This window comes from Carcharodon carcharias, chromosome 4, assembly GCF_017639515.1.
Source record: "Carcharodon carcharias isolate sCarCar2 chromosome 4, sCarCar2.pri, whole genome shotgun sequence".
Classification (NCBI taxonomy): domain Eukaryota; kingdom Metazoa; phylum Chordata; class Chondrichthyes; order Lamniformes; family Lamnidae; genus Carcharodon; species Carcharodon carcharias.
The window spans coordinates 19,930,737-19,950,389 of NC_054470.1; the positions used below are offsets into that span (position 1 = coordinate 19,930,737).

Below are 19,653 nucleotides of genomic sequence, written 5' to 3' on the forward strand. Positions count from 1 at the left end.
GGTATGTGAGGCCTCCCAGTAAGCGGACGGCTTCTTTAACAATTACCTGAGGTTCTTCATGTTTGTCTGCTGGGAATTAAAGTTTGAATTTTGGAATGCCATTTTGATCTCCAGAATTTAGTGAAACATTTATCCCCATGTTGAAGGTATACAAGTGTTTTGTTTTGCAAAACCATTTCCAAACTCTGGAGTCACCAATTATGGCTAAAGTCCTCTTGATATCTGTGATTTGTCAAAAGCAATAAAACTGACATTATCTAAAAAAACAAACCTCTAAATTGATTTGAGTTCTGCAAGTTTTACAAAGGAATGGTGTTTAGTTCAAAGTACCTCAGTAGAACCAGTGAAGGCTACTTTATCGATGTCCATATGACTAGTTATGGTTGCTCCTGCTGTACATCCATATCCTGGTACAATATTCACCACCCCAGGAGGAAATCCTGCCTAAAGAGAAAAGCACTGAGTTAATATTCAAAAGACTTTATGATGCATTAGTTAAGAATGCATTGTGCTCTTTGGTTTTTAAATTACTTCTAACAGTAATTTAGGAAAAGGTTATCTAACTACTGCAAGCTACCAGCATTGATAAAATGCTAAGAATACGTTTATAAGCATGAAAATGGAGGACAATTACAAATTTACTTATATATGGAGCTGTGGTTATCTTTCGGTGCAATAGAAGAAGATAGGTTACAGGTTTAAATAAGAATGAATGGGTGCTGAGTGCAACACGATAGGTCTGCAGGTAAGTCACCTATCTCTTTTTGCATGATAGTCAAATACGATATTATTGTTCTGGTCCTATTCCTTTTGCCAGAAGTGATCCAAAAATGAAAACATTGTATGAGACTTTGATTTAGCATCACTTAAGAATATTTTGTCTTGTTTTATCTCCTCATATGGTGGGTGATATAGAAGCCTTGGAAAAGGATCAGAAAAGTGTCACCAGACTGATACCAACCTTAAAACCAGATAGATTTAAAAATCTGGCTGGATTTATTTTATGAAGTTTAAACTCCAAGGCAGTCTAACAGAAGTGTTTAAAATATGGAAGAAACTAAGCTCTGTGCATTATTTCAATTAGAAAGGTTAAAGAGAACCAGAGGACATTATGTTTAAGGTACCCAAGGATAGAACTAGGTCAGATGTCAGCTGGTACTTTTTTTCCCACAGAGACTAGTAGCTCTCAGGAGCAAGCTGCCAAATCGCGTGGAGAGTGCTGATTCATTGCATTCCTTCAAAAGAGAACTGGATCAATTTCTAGCTGTAGCAGAGATCACAACATGGGGAAGACAGTTGGTAAACTGAGCAATATAAATCATTGTCAATATAGTCCCCCGGAGTAGGTTTGATGGCCCAAAGGAGTCAGAGAAATTTTCCTGCTTTTCTTGCCCCTAAATTGCTGGTGTTTTTTTATGCCTCACCCAAGTGGTAACATGGCAAGCTGCTGGATAAGGAGGTGTTTTGAATCATGGGCCAAAATTTTATGTGCCGTGATTGGATACACAGCCGACCCAAACTAGCGTGCATTTTAGCGTTGGCATGCACTTTCACGCTTGGCGCACAGGCCAATCGGCCGGACAGCCTTCATAATTTTTGCATCATTCTCAATCCAGGGTGGGATAAAATGCCTAGAGTATGCTTGAAGGTTGCGGAGTTATGAGTACTGCTGTCAATTGTTTGTAGTTGCATTAGAGGTAGTTTGTGGCATTCTTTGTGTGAAAATATCCTTTGGACAACACTGCAGCTCCCAGAGGCAACTCCACAGCAGTTGTCAGCCTTCAGGGAGCTCATTGTAAATTGTCTGCCCCACACCTTCACTGGTCTCGGTTCCCAGCTCTTCCCGCAACTCCCCCCACCATTGGCAGTGCTGAGCCTCTCTCAGTGCGTGTTTCACACTGATTGCCAGTTAATTGGCCAGCCAGTGTGAAATGGCGTGTCAGTTGCAATCGCGGCCAGAAGCACATATCATATCCACCTCCAGGCGCACCAATCGCACACGTATGACGAGGGCAAAATTTAGACCATGATGCTTAAGGCAATTGTGTGGCACAGGTTCAATGTATATAATGTTCATATATTAGTTTGTAAACTTCCTAATATTTCTCTCTGTTAGATACAGGATTACTAGCAAATCTGAAGAAAGGAGGCACGCTCCTTTGGAAGAAGACAAATCTGTGGTATTACTAATATGCCAGGCAATTTCCTGTTGTTTAATGGAGAGATTGCTGTCATGATAAGAGCATTTAGAGCTCATTTTAAATGTTATACTTTATTTTGTATCTTGTAGACACTTTCAAAGATAACATAGAATGGTAAATACTGCACAATTTAACATATTCAATAGTGGATAATCAGGATGTAACATTTTGGGGAAAATGACAAATTATGATAAATTGGGTAGACGTCCTACCTACTGTACTCTTATGTAAATTGTGGCTAAGACAACATATGCAGTTCATTTAGTCGACATTGATATACTTATGAGTTGAGGAAGAGTGGTGCAATTGGGGTTATGTTACTTTCCTATGGCATTGGCGGGAAATATGTTGCTGATCATGGAATTTATGTTTGTTTTCGATTGTAACAACAGGCACTCAACAGGCTTTGGGCAGGCAAAGTGCATCTGTTTCTCACCAACCATTATTGCCACATGGCCTGAGCAACCTTTGAGACCTTTGTCTCATTGGTGTGCAGACAATGGGCTGTGAGTGCCAAACTGGTGCTCTGAGGCAGCGGGCTGGTTAGGGAGGGGAGAGCTTTGAAGAGTCTGTCCAAGCTCACTAGGTGATTTGACTATTAGTTGAAACAGAACTTAATAAACAATAAGCATCAATTATGTTACAAGAGACAGATTTTTACAATTGCTATTCCTGAATGCAGGGGCAAACAGGAAAGGAAAATCAGGCTGAAAGCTTTAATATTATAAAATAATGAATTTTTCTTTAAAAGCTTGCATAATAATTCTTAAATTTTTTATTTGATGGCTTCATACATCTTTTATATGAATAGTGCCTCTTTTGAAATTCTTTTAAAATAATTTTTTGTCTCCTGATAAAGCAAATTGAAAGTGGTCCAATATTGTTGAAACTATTTTGGTCATACACATGAACCATGCACTATAGGTTTTTAAACATTGCATAAGCAAAGCTATATGTTTATACAATACAGAACTGCCTTTTAAAATACAAGCTTGATATCTTTTAATGACAGCTTCTTGATTAACTCTTTTTAAAAAATATATATCAAACTTTCTTTCAACTTGAGGTCCTCTGGGCCTCAATCCCTCCCCTAGATTTCTCAACAGAAATTGCAGATTCTTAAGGACATTTGAAAAACATTTAATGATCTGCAGAACTTTCAACTCAATAATATTTTTAGATTGGAAAAAGAAACAAAGAACACAACTGCTCTGGTCATTTGACTGATCGCATCTAAAAAATCAAAGCACTCTTCCTGTGGAAGTTAATGTTTAATTTTCAGTGGTAAGAAATACCAACATACCAGTCACCCTATACATTTACCAAATGGGAACAATGTCACAACTGCTTGCTAAAGTTGACTCGTATTGAAAAATTTTATGTTTCTTATATCTGTACTTAAAGGAATCTCAGCACAACTTGATAATAATGCTGAGTATTTTGATTTTAATAGCATTGTGCAACTGAATATTAATGCTCAGCTTCTGAAAAGTATGCTTGCCTCAGATTAACAGTTAAATTCACAAATCAGTAAAGCAGGATGCTTTGCATCCTTTATAGTAGCTCTTTACTAAGGTGCCTGAGGATATTAACTCAAGCTTGACTTGACCTAGACCTTTAGTATGAAGTGAAGAAAAATGATCAACCAATTCCAGTTCGATGTCTAGAGTTCTAGTAAATAATTTACTTGCTGTGGCTTATGAAAGCTACTTTACCAGCTAAATTTAACCATTTATAATACACTTGACTCATACCAGAAGATAATAGCTGATTCTAAATGAGCCAGAAAAAGATATAAAGAATTTTAACCTGGACTATGATGTAGCAGAGGAATATACTTTTAAAAATCGGAGTGAATACTTAAGTGTTATTGTGAATATTTTAGACATCAATGCACCGCAAAAGCAGATGTCGAAAAATTAGATTGTTCCTGTATTGGGGTAGGTGAGGGGTGATCTGGATGCAACACACTGTGCACTCGCTTACTGAGGCCATTGGCAGGAACATGGCAAATTGGTCCACAGCCCTTAATTGTGTAGTTGCTGGTTGTGACCCCAGAGACAGCTCGTCAGTCATGAGGGTTAGCAAGATCAGCTTGCTGAGACTTCAGCAAAAGATGGAAGGGGTTGGGGAAATCTGGAGAAGAGAGAGAGAGCAGTGACCAACAGTTGAAGGTTTTACTATAGAGCTGTTTGTTGCATTCTAGGCAAACAGATTTCTGATTTGGATCCCAAGAGAAGCATTAGGCTCTTTATTAGCATATGCAAGGGATCTAAAACATGTTTTAGGCAACTGCAGGAAAAACCTCTACAGCACCTGAACCAAAATAGCATTGGATGTGTTGGCCCCCCTAAATTGGACTTCTTTTCACTCATTTTACACCCATAGAGCAGGCACAATGAAAGCAAATTTCACCCCTATACTATTTTCATTCAGTTGGGGAACCTTATTCAGATCAAAACTGTACAATGAATTTCTATGAATCTATAGCTTTGTCAGTTGGGGCTGGGTATCATTTTGGGACAGTGACATGGCTGGGTATGAATTTACTTGAATTTATAGCTCCAGAAACATTTATTTGATTTAGTAAGGAACATGAATGAGTGTCTATTTCATAATTCTTAATTTTACCCAATTACCTCTTTGATTAAAGCCCCCATGTAGAGTGCGGTGAGTGGGGTTTGCTCGGCTGGTTTGATAACTACTGTGTTGCCACAGCAAAGTGCAGGAGCAAGCTTCCAAGTAAACATCAGCAGTGGGAAGTTCCACTGTAGTGACAAAAAATGTATTACATTAATAGTATCAGAATTTATTAATGATTATAGACCAGCTCTAAAGACATAATTACTATTGCCATAGCATAATAATATTCATTTGTCATAATGGAATAAGAATTCACTGTTCATGTGTATTGTGATATCATAAATGAGTTTGTGAAATTTCCTATAAATATTTCCTATAAATATACATCTCCAATAAAAATGTAATACATGATTAAGTTAACATTCCTGCACACTCAGCACAGAATTGAGCTGAAAGGGAATGTGGGTCAGAGATGGGGCTAGAACACAATTCTGTGCCCCGCACTCGCTTTGGGCTGAATTTTATGAGAAGCTGGACTCCCCACACCCGGCTAAAAGATAGAAGGGAAGGGAACACAAGACATGGGTAAGTGTATGGGAGGTCTTGCTGGGTGTCTCGGCATGGGGGTTAAGGGAAGTGAGGGATTGTGGTGTTTGAGAGGCCAATGGGGGAGGGCAATGGGGGTGGGGGGGTTGGTGAAGGGTAAAATCTTGAGGAGGCCCTATGAAGGGCCCAAGGGGCCGTTAAGGAGGGCCCCTCCCCATTGCCTATCACCAGCCTGCATAGGGAGACCCTCTGGGCTGGCTACTTGACATGGGCCCCTCCAGGTGCTGGTTAAACCCCAGCAATGGTGCGATGAGGCCCTTAAGTATGAAATAAGTGCCACTAAAGGGTCTAAATTGGCTTACTGGCTCACTGCTGATATAATTAGGGAGGAGGCAAGGGCAGGTGGGTAGGCAGCTGGCAGGCTGCCCATGGATTTAAAAAGTCCTGCCCCGCCTTTAAATCTGCCAGCAGGGGAGTGTAACATTCAACCCTTCAAGTGCAGCATTTTGCTGTGAATGTGGGATCGTAGAACTTACTCTATGGGCAGAATTTTACGGTCTGCTGCGGCAGGAGCCTGGCTGTAAAATGCGGTGAGCCATTCAAAAGTCCATTGATTTCGGTGGGACCGTAAAATCCTGCCCTATGTCCTAAAAGAAAATATTGCTAGAAATATTAAACAGACAGAATCTTCACAAACATTTTTTTTATGCTGACACACAAAATGGACAGTGAAATTCTTATCTTTATGTGATTAAATTGTTCATAAATGAAGGATCAATGGCATGCAAACAACCTTGTAGGAACGTAGGACTTAGGAGCAGGAATCTTCTAGCCAATGTTGTTCTTGGCCATGATATTTATCAGTAAGTCATTAATGAATTCAAATCAACTTGCATATAATTAATGCAAATTAACTTTCATATTCACTAGAAATTGATCATGCACAACTAAAAGTTTAAATACAATTTACCAAATTCTTTGAAGTATCAAGCATTAATTGTTAATATATTGCCTCCTCAACTCATTCAAGCACATCTTTAATTCTGTTGCCTGCCAAACCATCTATAATATTACATAAGTAAACGATTATTATGTTAGATAAATATTCAGGTTACACACTGAAGCATTTAATAAACCTTTTGCAATAGTTTATTGATGAGGAACTGATGATAAATGGGAATGATCATTATAGCAAGGTAGAGTTCAATACAAAATGATGGTACTTCATCTCCATCTCCAATATTTACTTTATGTTGAAATCAAGATTTGTGTATCATTACCACAGAGTTTATTTTTGCCTGTTACAGAAACTGCCTGATTTGCTCTATTCTGAGCACCGATTGGTTATTAATAAACAAGAAAATGATAGCACTCTTCTAAACAATAGGATTTTCTTCTCATATGAACGAATGTGACCCAACGTCAAAGGGCATAAATTGAAATAGTTTTGCATTTGGATTTGTGTAATGAAACTACTCAAACTCATTTTGTTTAGGGCCATGAACAATCATTGGAGACAGCAAGAGAAAGAAAACAGGAAAGAGAAAGAGAAGGAGAGAGTGGGCTTACACCTCAGCAACAATGTGCATTTGTAGAATGCCTACAATGTGGAAAAACATCCCAGGGACATAATCAGGCACTGAGACAAATAAGGAGTTATCAGGGCAAATAACTAAAGGTTTTATCAAAGAGATAAATGTTAAGGAGAGTTAAAGGAAGTGAGATAGCTGGGCATATGGAAATATTTTAGGAGGGATTTATATGATTATCTTCAGTCCAAACTAAACTTGTAGGTAGCTCCCAGAAGTGAAAGTACAGTTTTTTAAAAGTTGGCACAAACTAGTCCCCATGTTATAGTGTTATATACAGCTGACTATTTTGTTACTTCATACTCATGTAGCTGGAAGTCAAACTCCTTACAATGCCTTTCTGGAATCTTGGTCAAATAAAATCAAATCACAGTTGTTACTCACAGGTATAATTTGTCCACACACTCCAATTGGTTCGTGTCTTGTAAATGTGAGATAATCTCCATCTAATAGAAAATATGGAATTAAACTAATAATTTCATCATGTAGCATAAGCAAACATTTGTATAGTTTTGTGATTCAGAAGTAGTTTTTAAACTAATATGGACAACAGAGTATTGCTGAAAAAAGAGACATGTCTAAGCTTTTTGTCTTGCACTCATCAGGACACTTGCAAGAATGCCGATATAAGGGGAAAATAACAATTTATACTGTATGTGAAGAGAGTCCTGATTGGTTGGCAAATGGCATTGTCATGGAGAATGCACCAGTTAATGGTGACTTACAGTTAACTTCCAAGCATTTAAAAAAAATTAAACCAGGCAGTTTGACCCTGATTGGTCAAGGCATTGCCCTGAGGAATAAGTCAGCGAGTGGCGATCACTTATTTTGTTTAGCTGAAACATGCCTTACATGTTCTTTCTGTCTGCAAAGAGCAGGGCCCTGTGTATTAATATATGTAGCTTCTAGTACACGCAAATACGCCGCAATTCGAGCCTGACTGACAATCTTAAATTGGTTGTCAGCATAATTCTTAGCACACTGAGAATTATTTAGCAAATGTTGTCCAATCGCAGAATCACATTGGACATTGTGTTGACGAGACAATCCCTTGACCAATCAGGTTCAAGCTGTCTAGTTTAAGTTTCAAACAAGCTTGGCAGTTAACTGTCATTCACCAGCAGTGGTGTATCCTCCATGGCAACGCCACTTGTCAGCCAATCAGCACTCTCTTCACATACAGTATAAGTAGTTCTTTTCCCCTTATATTGATTTTCTTGAGAGTGTCCTGATGAGTGCAAGACAAAAAGCTTAGACGTGGCTCTTTTTTCAGCAATGACTATAGACAATTGAATTATATGTGACAGAACAAGTACTATAACTACAACTAGGTCATATATTTCTACTAAACTCTTTAGTCTAGAATTGATTACTTGTGATTAATTAGCATTTGAAAATTAAACATAATCCTATTGCATTCATCGACTATTTTAACAGTATCATTTAACCAAGTCATTAATATTACTAAAACCTTTTAATGGCGTTTATAAGTGAGATTATTTAAAAAGAAAGTCCCTATCTTAAAATCTAAGTTCGAGCTCCATTTTATATGACAGATACCAGCCTCACCACAGCACGAGCATAGTGGGAAGCATAGAGCCAAGTAATTGTCATTGTGAGCAATAGAAAACAACATAGCATATGTTAATTTTTACGGTTATGAATGGACAGGAACATCAGCTCTCTCAAAATATTAATAATAATTAAAAATTAGTAAAAATGTTGAAAAGCTTTCTGGCAGTGTTTTGGAACTTTTAAACCTGGCTTTTGTTCAGACTAGAGTTTACTAATTTGGTGCAACACTCGAGATATGATATTACCTCTTGGAAGTAGTTTTGTACCTCTCAACTTTCTGGTACTTAGAAATCAAATCATTTTCTCAGTTAAATTGCTGCTTTCATGTTAATGTGCATGAGAAATCACTCAGCATCAAAATGAAAATGAAAACATAATGATATAGTTACAGTTCGCAAGCATGAGATAACATTGCAGATCCCTCATAATAAGTAAGAACATTAAAAGCACTTCGCCAACATGTTGAAGCATTGTGGGTCCCTCACTATAAGGAGGAACAGCACGGATCTTTCAGAGTACGCAGGAACTCTGTGGATCCCTCACAGCATGGAGGAGGAGCAATGTAGATCCCTCACAGTATGGCAGAACACTATGGATCCCCCACTGTATGAGGAGGAAGAGTGTGGATCCCCCACCATATGAGGAGGAAGAGTATGGATCCCACCACTATATGAGGAGAAAGAGTGTGGATCCCCCACTGTAAGAGGAGGAAGAGTGTGAATCCACTGCTGTATGAGGAGGAAGAGTGTGGATCCCCCACTGTATGAGAAGGAAGAGTGTGGATCCCCCACTGTATGAGGAGGAAGAGTGTGGTTCCTTCACAGTATGGAGAAACACTGTGAATCCCTCACAGAATGGAGGAACACTGTGGGTCCCTCACGGTATAGGAGGAACACTGTGGGTCCCTCTCAGTATAGGAGGAACACTGTGGATCCCTCTCAGTATAGGAGGAACACTGTGGATCCCTCTCAGTATAGGAGGAACACTGTGGGTCCCTCACATTATAGGAGGAACACTGTGGGTCCCTCACAGTATAGGAGGAACACTGTGGGTCCCTCTCAGTATAGGAGGAACACTGTGGATCCCTCTCAGTATAGGAGGAACACTGTGGGTCCCTCACAGTATGGAGGAACACTGTGGATCCCTCTCAGTATAGGAGGAACACTGTGGATCCCTCTCAGTATAGGAGAAACAGTGGGTCCCTCACAGAATAGGAGGAACACTGTGGGTCCCTCACAGTATAGGAGGAACACTGTGGGTCCCTCTCAGTATAGGAGGAACACTGTGGATCCCTCTCAGTATAGGAGGAACACTGTGGGTCCCTCACAGTATGGAGGAACACTGTGGGTCCCTCTCAGTATAGGAGGAACACTGTGGATCCCTCTCAGTATAGGAGGAACACTGTGGGTCCCTCACAGTATGGAGGAACACTGTGGGTCCCTCACAGTATAGGAGGAACACTGTGGGTCCCTCTCAGTATAGGAGGAACACTGTGGATACCTCTCAGTATAGGAGGAACACTGTGGGTCCCTCACAGTATGGAGGAACACTGTGGATCCCTCTCAGTATAGGAGGAACACTGTGGGTCCCTCACAGTATGGAGGAACACTGTGGGTCCCTCACAGTATAGGAGAAACAATGCAGATTCCTCACAGTATAGGAGAAACAATGCAGATTCCTCACAGTATGGTTAAAAATAACTTTTCCAACAATTTACTGCCTATTTTATGCTAAAAGTTAAAACTTCTGATGCCAATTTATCCTTACTACAAACAATGTTATTAATATCAAGAAGTAATTTACTAAGCTTGAGTCTACAGGTCTGAGACTGAGTTGATTTATTTTCAGTTCAAATCAGTGCTAGAAACATTCTGTGGTTTCATTCCAAGGACCAGAAATTATGTGAAAGATTGAAAGCATATTTTTACTAGTTAAATTATATTTGGTGCTTAAGTTAGTTGTGCTTCCTTTGTTCTGCTTTTTGGCCTCTCTGGAAATTATCAGATATTTCTGCAACTTATCTTTTGAAAAGTCTCCTTCCGGCAATGGGAGGGAACATTTTAATTTATCAACTTATAATGCCAGTTGGCTTTTTTTAATGGGCTGTCATACTGCAAGTATCAGTTTGGATTGATACCAGCTTAGAAAAATGTTAAATTAAGTTTGCTGAAATTTTAATATTAGTGGCAAAAGGGTCAGTTGGCTCTTTGCCAACATTAAACTGTTTAGAAATAAGGTTAAGAAGTATCCAGGGAACTATTAAAAAGCTTTCTTTGCAGCAGTTGTAGCTATACAACATGGGACCCAAGGACTCAAGTAATTCTCACATACTTGCCAGAATTCAGTTGAATTTACTTCACCCTGAATAACATGTAGTTACAATAATGTAACAAACTGTAAAGTATAATTGATATATATATCTAAAATAACAGAAATATTAAATATCCTTGAGCCAAAGAAAGTGAAAGTGTACTGTTCACTGTTACAAGTCCAGTACATGTACATGTAACTCCATGGGGCAGAATATTGCACTTATTGGGCAGGTGTGCGCCCGACCTGAACAAGCGTAAAATGACGCGCGATGATGTCAGGCGAGCGTCCTGAAGTCATCGCGCACTCACGTGATATTTTGGTCGGTGGGCGCGAGTTGGAGTCTGCAGCGCGCCTCCCAACAATTAACAGGCCTATTAAGGCCATTAAAGAGCTAATTAAGTAAAATTTTTCACCGCCCATCCAACCTTATGGTTGGCGAGCAGGCGAAAGGGCCAAGCAGCCTTTGGATTTTTTGCAAAACATCATCCATGAGGTTTTGATCAGTCATTAAAAAACAATTAAAAACTTTTCAAACTAATTTCTAACATGTCCCTGCTCATGAGTCACATGGGATGACATGTTATAAACATTTTTAAAATCTTTCTTTTTTATTTTCAAAAATCTGCCTCTCCCTGAGGTAGCTCCGTGCCTTGAAGGGCTTTTCCAGCACTCACTCGTGCGCATGCACGAACTTCTGCACTCGGCCTCCGCCCCCCTGTAACACAGGCAGCGCTAAGTGCTGCAGCGCACGTTTCACACTGGTCTGGCCTTAATTGGCCTGCCAGCGTAAAATCGCAGTCAGCCCCTTATCGTGGGTGGCAGTCATTTTCCAAGCCACTCCCAGGATCACCCGCCCAACGAGGGCAAAATTCTGCCCCTTGTATCTTGTAAATTAGATGCAAAAATTTGCCATGGAAACCCCCCTATTCTTAGTCAACTACTTGTTTATACGTTGCTAAGGATACAAAAGAATTGAAAACCTATTTTTTACACTACCTAATGATAACTCCAATCGCCAATAGAATCACCATTAGGATAGACCAGGTTTCTGGTTTCTAAATAACCTCAGCTGTCAGGGTGGTAGGGGCATTACAATTTCTGGGGTAGGGGGTGGCATAGTATTCCAAATCATCTATGCTGAAAAGTGCATTAGTGCAATTTTGGTAAACATGGAATTGGATTCCACTGTGATGCCCATACTAATGTTTACTATTTATGCTCACTTATGATGAAAGACAACTTCCATATGAGTTTATATTGGTGCTTTTGGATCCATACATTTGCACGAAATCAATGTCAATGGCAGATTAGAAGGGAAGAGAAGTAGCCAAAGCTAAAGATCTACAACTATGACTCACCTTAGATAAATGTGCATTTTGAGAATAACTTGTTAATAATTTACTTATAATTGTCTAATAATATAACTAAGTGGCTTTTCTTTCTAACACAGCTATTCAAGGATTAGTGAAGTTTAAGACCTGTATGGAAGTAACAGACAAGATAATTTTGTTTCTGGTTCTGTGAAGCTTGAGATTAGAATAATTTGGCTAAAAATAAACACACTTCGAGAAAACATTCTTACATTATTAGAAAATTCCCACAGTGTTTATTTCAAGGTTAGACGAGAACATTAATTCAACACAATTAATGAACATAAATAAAACCTTACCCACAGGGATGGTACGTCCTTGAATTTTGTCAGCCCAGCCAGCATAGTAACGCAATGTTTTAATTGAGCCATCTAAGTCAACAAAGTATGCATGAAGGAAGAGCTTTCCAGAGTCAATAGATTCTATTGTCTTAAATAAAAAGAAAAATCTGCCAGTCAGTGATATTAGTTCAGTGAACTACAGTTAAATCAGCTTTAGCTTTCCAAGAGTGCCAGAAGCTAACTCTAATAAGAATTTAAAAATTCATTGCTGAAAAAACATTTTTTGTTGGAGCATTTTTGTGTACTGGAAGCTACATATATTAATACACAGGGCCCTGTTCTTTGCAGACAAAAAAATATGTACACACATTGTGCCTGTTTCAGCTAAACAAAATAAGTGACAGCCATTCGCTGGTTCATTCCTCAGAGCAATGCCTTGACGAATCAGAGTCAAGCTGCATGGTTTGAATTTCAAACAATGCTTGGCAGTTAACTGTTAGTCACCATCAACCGGTGCATCCTCCATGGCAAGGCCTCTACCAATCACAGTCCACTCATCAAACAATCAACACTCTCTTCTCATACAGTATAAATTGCTATTCGCTTTACGTTTGGTATTCTTACAAATTGCACTGATGAGAGCAAGATGAAAAGCTTCGACAAAAAAGCCTGATTTTTCAGCAATACCCAAGTTCTGTACTACCAAACGACTATAAAAATTTCACCTTTAATTTAAGGATAACTAACAGAAGAAACGGTGTAAAGACTTTTATTAAATAATCTAGCACAATGACCTTCAGTGTAATTGTACCATTCCATGAATCTTGTGACACACTATTTTGTGATAATCACAAAAGGATCCCTTTGAGTGTTAGATCAAAATAGTTGATGAATGCAGAGCTAACAAAACAGCTGCACTGAAACTTGTCAGTAACCTTTGGGTAAGTATTTAAGACAGAGTAATTCCATTTTTTCCTGACATTTAAATTTGTCCTCATATTAATTAATTCAATTCATATAACTCAAATACTTAATGGGATGCACAGGTACTGCTGCAATCAGGAAGTGCGAGGGGGTGCATGGAATGGGTGGAGGGTGCAGAGGAATGGAATGTTGTCTGGAGGGCAGCAAAACAGATTTGAGTAGTGCAGCTCTGATGATGAATACATTTTCTGGAGCTGCCTCATGACCTTTGAGAATCAAGGTGTATTTGTACAGAAATTTTGGTCAGGAATTAAAGTATAGGAGTGAGTGCGAGTTGGAGGGAGCTCAAATTCCAACATTTCCTCTTTTCCACAGAGTCAACAACAACAACACCAACTTGTATTTATACAGTGCATTGAATTTAGTAAAACATCCTAAGGCACAAATTTTCATCCTTGTTTTTAAATCCCTCCATGGCCTTACCCCTTCCTAACTCTGTCATCTCCTCCTTCCCTACAATCCTCTGTGATATCTGCATACCTCCAATTCTGGCCTGTCAAGCAACCCCAATTTTAATCCCTCTACCATTGGCTGGCATGCCTTCAGTTGCCTAGGCCTTAAGTTTGGAATTCCTTCCAAAACCTCTTTGCCTCTCTGCTCCTCTTTCCTCCTTTAAGAAACTCCTTAAAATCTACCTCTTTGACTAAGGTTTTGGTCATTAGCCTTAATATCTTTTTGTGTGGCTTGGTGACAAGTTTTATTTGAAAATTGCTCTTGTGAAGCACCTTGAGGTGTTTAACTATGTTAAAGGTGCTACATAATTGCAAATTGTCGTTGTTCATGAATGGCATCCCTGTAGCCGTAGGTGATCACTGAGTTCATACTTAAATAAGCCACATAGAGTGGATGACGGGGGATATTGTTTCTGACTGAAGCAGGCTTGATGGGTCAAATAGCCTTTCCTCATTCAATGTTTTTTGATGTTTTAATTCTACCTTTCCTGATACAGGTTTAGTTAATCAATTGATCCTAACTCTTAACGCTTTAAAGATTCGGACAAGGATGAGAAAGGGTGTGTAAGAGGAATTGGCTGCAGCTATTTCATCATATAAACAAGCTTCAGGAGAATTTCTGTGAGAGTTTGTCCATTATAATTTCAGTGGGAACCCCAGGAAGAATGGAGATAATAGCCATTTTTCTGAGGTTTTCATGGTTTTTCCATTGATGCCTAGAAGATAACCAAGAGGACCCTGTTGAAATTCATCCCCATAATCATGCTTACTAATTTTGTTTTCACTGCATTTGTTATTTACCTTGATAATTTATGATAATAAGGTATAAATTTTATAATTTGGCATTCCCTTCCAGAACTTCATGTCATGGGCAGGTGTACTAGGAAGTCAGGTGTAATAATTATTACATCTAATTTGCATTTGAAAATAGCCCCAACTGTGAATTCCCAATATATATTCCTGTCATGCTAAGAGATGGGTGTGGTAAGATATACACTGGTGTACTAAGATAGAAAATTCACACAATGGTTTGCAAATAAGATTATATTGAGAGAATAAATCATTTAAAATATTACTGGGGAATAATTGGTCATAACCTGATACCTCACATCCCATTGGGCTGAAAGGAATACTGAACGTTATGCTCAGTATTAAGCACAATCACAGCCATTTGAATTGTAATTACAATTGTGACGGGCAAACATGGCTGTCAACCAGCCAACTTGCACACAACAAAGTCTCTTAAATAACAAATAAGATAAACAATCAGTGGTCTATTTCTGGTGGTGTTGGTTGAGGGACAAATGCAGAACAAGGGCTGAATTTAAGTCCCCCACTGGTGGGTTTGATGGCAGAGGGGATTCATAAATGCAACATGTGGCCTGCCTTCCTGCCTGCCCCAACCTGTCTCCCATTTCTCAGGGTGGTGGGGAGGGGCCTTTGCCTGTTGAGGCCCTAAAGTGGCTATTTAAGTGCTTCACCCCCACGCTATTATTTTACCCACAGCAGGGAGGCCCATGCCAGGTGGGTGGCCAGCAGCTTTTACTGGGTGAGCTGGTGTTGGGCAAGAGTAGGGAGAGACCTCCTCTGAGAGTCCCCTGTGCCTATCGGAGGCAGCCCTCCCCTCCAATCCCTCCCTTTAATCTTCCCCCAACAGAAGCATGGGAGCTACTCATGCAGCTCCACCTTGGACATCTGATAAAGAATAAAAGTAGCAGCACCAGCAGAAGCAGCACCGGCATGAGCAGCAGCCACCTTTTCCTCAACCACCTGCCACACCACAAGACAGGAGGGATGAACAAAGAGTTCCAGCCCAAAAGGAGGATACCCCAACACAAGATACAAAGGCAGACGACTAGCTTTCTCAACATGACCGAGAATCTGCTTCTCAGGAGGCTCAGAATTTCCTGTCATGTGGCTTCTGACAACAGTAACCTCCTGGAAAAAGAGCTCCTGCCAAGTGGACCAGGTAGACCAGGCATTTTCAGTGGTGGTCAAAGTCACCCCCAGCTCTACGGGTGGCATCTGTAATATCTCGCAATTTCTGTGCCACGTGCATCTCCAAGGTGGCGGCAAAGCTTTGTTTGGCAGAATTGGCACCCTTCGCCAGTCAGACTCACAGAAATGTTACAGTGTAGAAGGAGGCCATTTGGCCTATCGTGTCTGCACCGGCTCTCTAAATGAGCAATTCACTTAGTGGCCTTCTCCCTGTAAAACATGCACATTCTGCCTTTTTAGATTCACTTCTGAATGCTTCAATTGAACCTGCCTCCACCACAGTTTGAGACAGTGCATTCCAGACTTTAACCACTTGCTGTGTGAAAAAGCTTTTCTTCATGTTGGTTTTGCTTCTTTTACCAATTACCTTAAGTCTGTGCCCTCTTATTCTCAATCCTTTCAGGGAACAGTTTCTCCCTGTCTACTCTGTCTAGACGCCTCGTGGATCTGAACACTTCTATCAAATCTCCTCTCCGCCTACATTTCTTCAATGAAAACAGTCCTAACTTCTCCAATCCATCTTCATAACTGAAGTTCCTCATCCCTGGAACCATTCTCATCTTCATAACTGAAGTTCCTCATCCCTGGAACCATTCTCATCTTCATAACTGAAGTTCCTCATCCCTGGAACCATTCTTGTGAATCTTTTCTGTGCTCTCTCCAATGCCTTCACATCCTTCCTAAAGTGCCGTGCCCAGAACTGGACGTAATACTCCAGCTGAAGCCGAACTAGTGTCTTGTATAAATTCAACATAACCTCCTTGCTCTTGTACTCTATGCCCCTATTAATAAAGCCCAGGATACTGTATGTTTTATTAACCTTTCCCTCTCAACCTGTCCTGCCATCTTCAATGACTTATGCACATTTACACCCAGGTCTTTCTACTCCTGCGCCATGTTTAGAATTGTGCCCTTTATTTGATATTACCTTTCCATGTTCTTCCGAATGAAAATTGAATGAAACTGAATCACTTCAGATTTCTGTGCATTGAACCTCATCTGCCACCTATCCACCCATTCCACCAACTTGTCAATGTCCTTTTCAAGTTCAACATATGAATATAGGAACAGGAAAAGGCCATTCAGCTCATCGAGCCTGCTCCGCCATTCAGTATGATCGTGGCTGATCGAACAATTCAATACATTTTACCCACACTATCCCCATAACCCTTTACACTGTTGTTAATCAGAAATCCATCAATTTCTACCTTAAACATATTCAATGACTGAGCTTCCATGGCCCTCTGGGGTAGAAAATTCCAAAGATTCACAGCCCTCTGAGTAAAGAAATTTCTCCTCATCTAGGTCCTAAGTGGCTTCCCCCTTATTTTGTAATTTTGTCCCCTGGTTCTAGACTCCCCAACCAGGTGAAACACCTTACCTGCATCTACCTTGTCTATTCCTTTAAGTATGTTGTAGGTTTCAATGAGATCACGTCTCATTCTTCAAAACTCTAGAGAATACAGGTCCAGTTTCCCCAAGCTCTCTTCATAAGACAGTCCCACCATCCTCGGAACAAGTCTGGTGAACCTTCATTGCACTATGGCAATAATATCCTTCCTGAGGTAAGGGGACCAAAACTGTACACAGTACTTCAGGTGCGGTCTAAACAAGCTTCTATATAATTGAAGCAAGACATCTCTATTACTGTACTTAAATCCTCTTGCAATAAAGACTAACATTCCATTAACCTTCCTATTTGTCTGTTGCACCTGCATGTTAGCTTTCAATGATTTATGGACAAGGACATCCAGATCCCTTTGTATATTTACACTTTCTAATCTCTTACCATTTAGGAAATACTCTGCACATCTGTTCCTTCTACCAAAGTGGATAACCTCACATTTTTCCACATTATAATCTATCTGTCACTTTCTTGCCCACTCATTACGTCTGTCCAAATCCTTCTGTAGCTACTTTATATCTTCTTCACAGCACACATTCCCGCCTAGCGTTGTATCATCCGCGAACTTGGAAATATTATTTGGTCCCCACATCCAAATCATTGATATATATTGTGAACAGCTGGGGCCCAAGTACTGATCCTTACGGTATCCCATTAGTCACAGCCTGCCAATGCAAGAAAGACCCATTTATTCCTCATCTCTGTTTTCTGCCTGTTAGCCAATCCTTAATCCATGCCAGTATATTGCTTCCTATCCAATGTGCTTTTATTTTGCTAATCAACCTCCTGTAGGGGACCTTATCAAAAATCTTCTGAAAATCCAAGTATACTACGTCCATCAACTCTCCTTTATCAATTTTATTAGTAACATCCTCAAAAAACTCCAACAAGCTCATAACACATAATTTCCCATTCGCAAATCCATTCTGACTATGCCCAATCAGATCACGATTTTCCAAGTATCCATTTATCACATCCTTTATAACAGATTCTAGTATTTTACCCACTACTGATGTAAGACTAATGGGTCTGTAGTTCCCTGTTTGCTTTCTCCCTCCCTTCCTAAATAGTAGGGTTATATTTTCTACCTTCCAAACTTCAGGAACCATTCCAGAATCTATAGAATTTTGGAAAATTAACACCAATGCATGAAACCTCTTTCAACACTCACAGTTCACAAAGCTTCCAAGTTTTGTATCATCTGAAAACTTTGAAATTGTGCCCTGTACACCAAGAGGTGGTATTTTACAGCCCTACCCACCATCAGGTTCGTCCAAGTCGGTCGAAAGTCAGTGGACTTATGGCTGGGCTGCCAAATCTCCTGCAGCAGGTCCCAGCATGAGAGGGCTGGAAAATACCGGCCAAGGTCTAGGTTATAAATATGTAGCAGGAAAAGCAAGGTTCCCAACACTGACACCTGAGGAATTCCACTATAAACCTTCCTCCAGCCCAACAAACATCCATTAATGCTACTCTCTGTTTCTTATCACTATGCCAATTCTGTATCCATGTTGCTGCTGTACTTTTTATTCCATGAGCTATAAATTTGCTCACCAGTCTGTTGTGTGGCACTGTGTCAAATGCCTTTTGGAAGTCCATGAACACCACATCAATTGCATTGCCCTCATCAAATCTCTCTGTTACCTCTTTAACAATTTCCAGCAAGTTAGGTGAACACAATTTTAAGACATACATGCTGGCATTATTCAATTAATCCACATTTGTCTATGTGACTATTAATTTTATCCTGAATTATTATTTATAGCAGTTTCCCCACCGCCAAAGTTAAACTGACTGGCCTGTGATTGCTGGGCTTATCTTTACACCCTTTTTTGAACAAGGGTGTAACGTTTGCAATTCTCCAGTCCTCTGGAACCAGCCATGAGTCTAAGGGAGACTGAAAAATTATTGCCAATGACTTTGTAATTTTCACCCTCACTTATCTTGGTGCATCTCATCCAGCCCTGGTGCCTTATTCACTTTAAGTACAGATAGCCTATCCAATAGCTCTTCCTTATCCCTTCCCTTCTAGTGTTTGAATTATCTCCTCTTTCACCATGGTTTGATAAAGACAATTGCAAAGTATTCACTTAATACCTCAGCAATACTCTCTGCCTCCATGTGTAAATCCCCTTTTTGGTCCCTAATTGGTCCTACACCTCCTTTTACCATTTTTTTTACTATATATATGCCTATAGTAGACTTTGGGATTCTCTTTAATGTTGACTGTCAGTCACTTTTCACACTCTCTCTTTGCTTCTCTCCTTTGCTTTTTCAATTCCCCTCTGAAACTTCCATATTTAGCCTGGTTCTCAAATGTATTTTCTACCTGACATCCGTCATAAGCACACTTTTT

General features: G+C 39.8%; 1 protein-coding gene across 2 annotated transcripts in view; it reads right to left on the reverse strand.

Moving 5' to 3' along the window:
• LOC121277285 (retinal dehydrogenase 1-like) overlaps positions 1-19,653 on the reverse strand; it is an 80,654-nt gene that overhangs the window by 41,066 nt on the left and 19,935 nt on the right. For both annotated transcript variants that reach the window (XR_005942849.1, XM_041186557.1), the window contains exons 4-7: positions 12,477-12,606; positions 7,304-7,365; positions 4,841-4,969; positions 331-444 (exon numbers count right to left, since the gene is read on the reverse strand). Coding sequence is in view for 1 of the 2 variants with exons in the window: in XM_041186557.1 (XP_041042491.1) it covers positions 331-444; positions 4,841-4,969; positions 7,304-7,365; positions 12,477-12,606 (435 nt within the window). In the remaining variant the exon portion in view is untranslated. The remainder of the gene's footprint in view (positions 1-330; positions 445-4,840; positions 4,970-7,303; positions 7,366-12,476; positions 12,607-19,653) is intronic.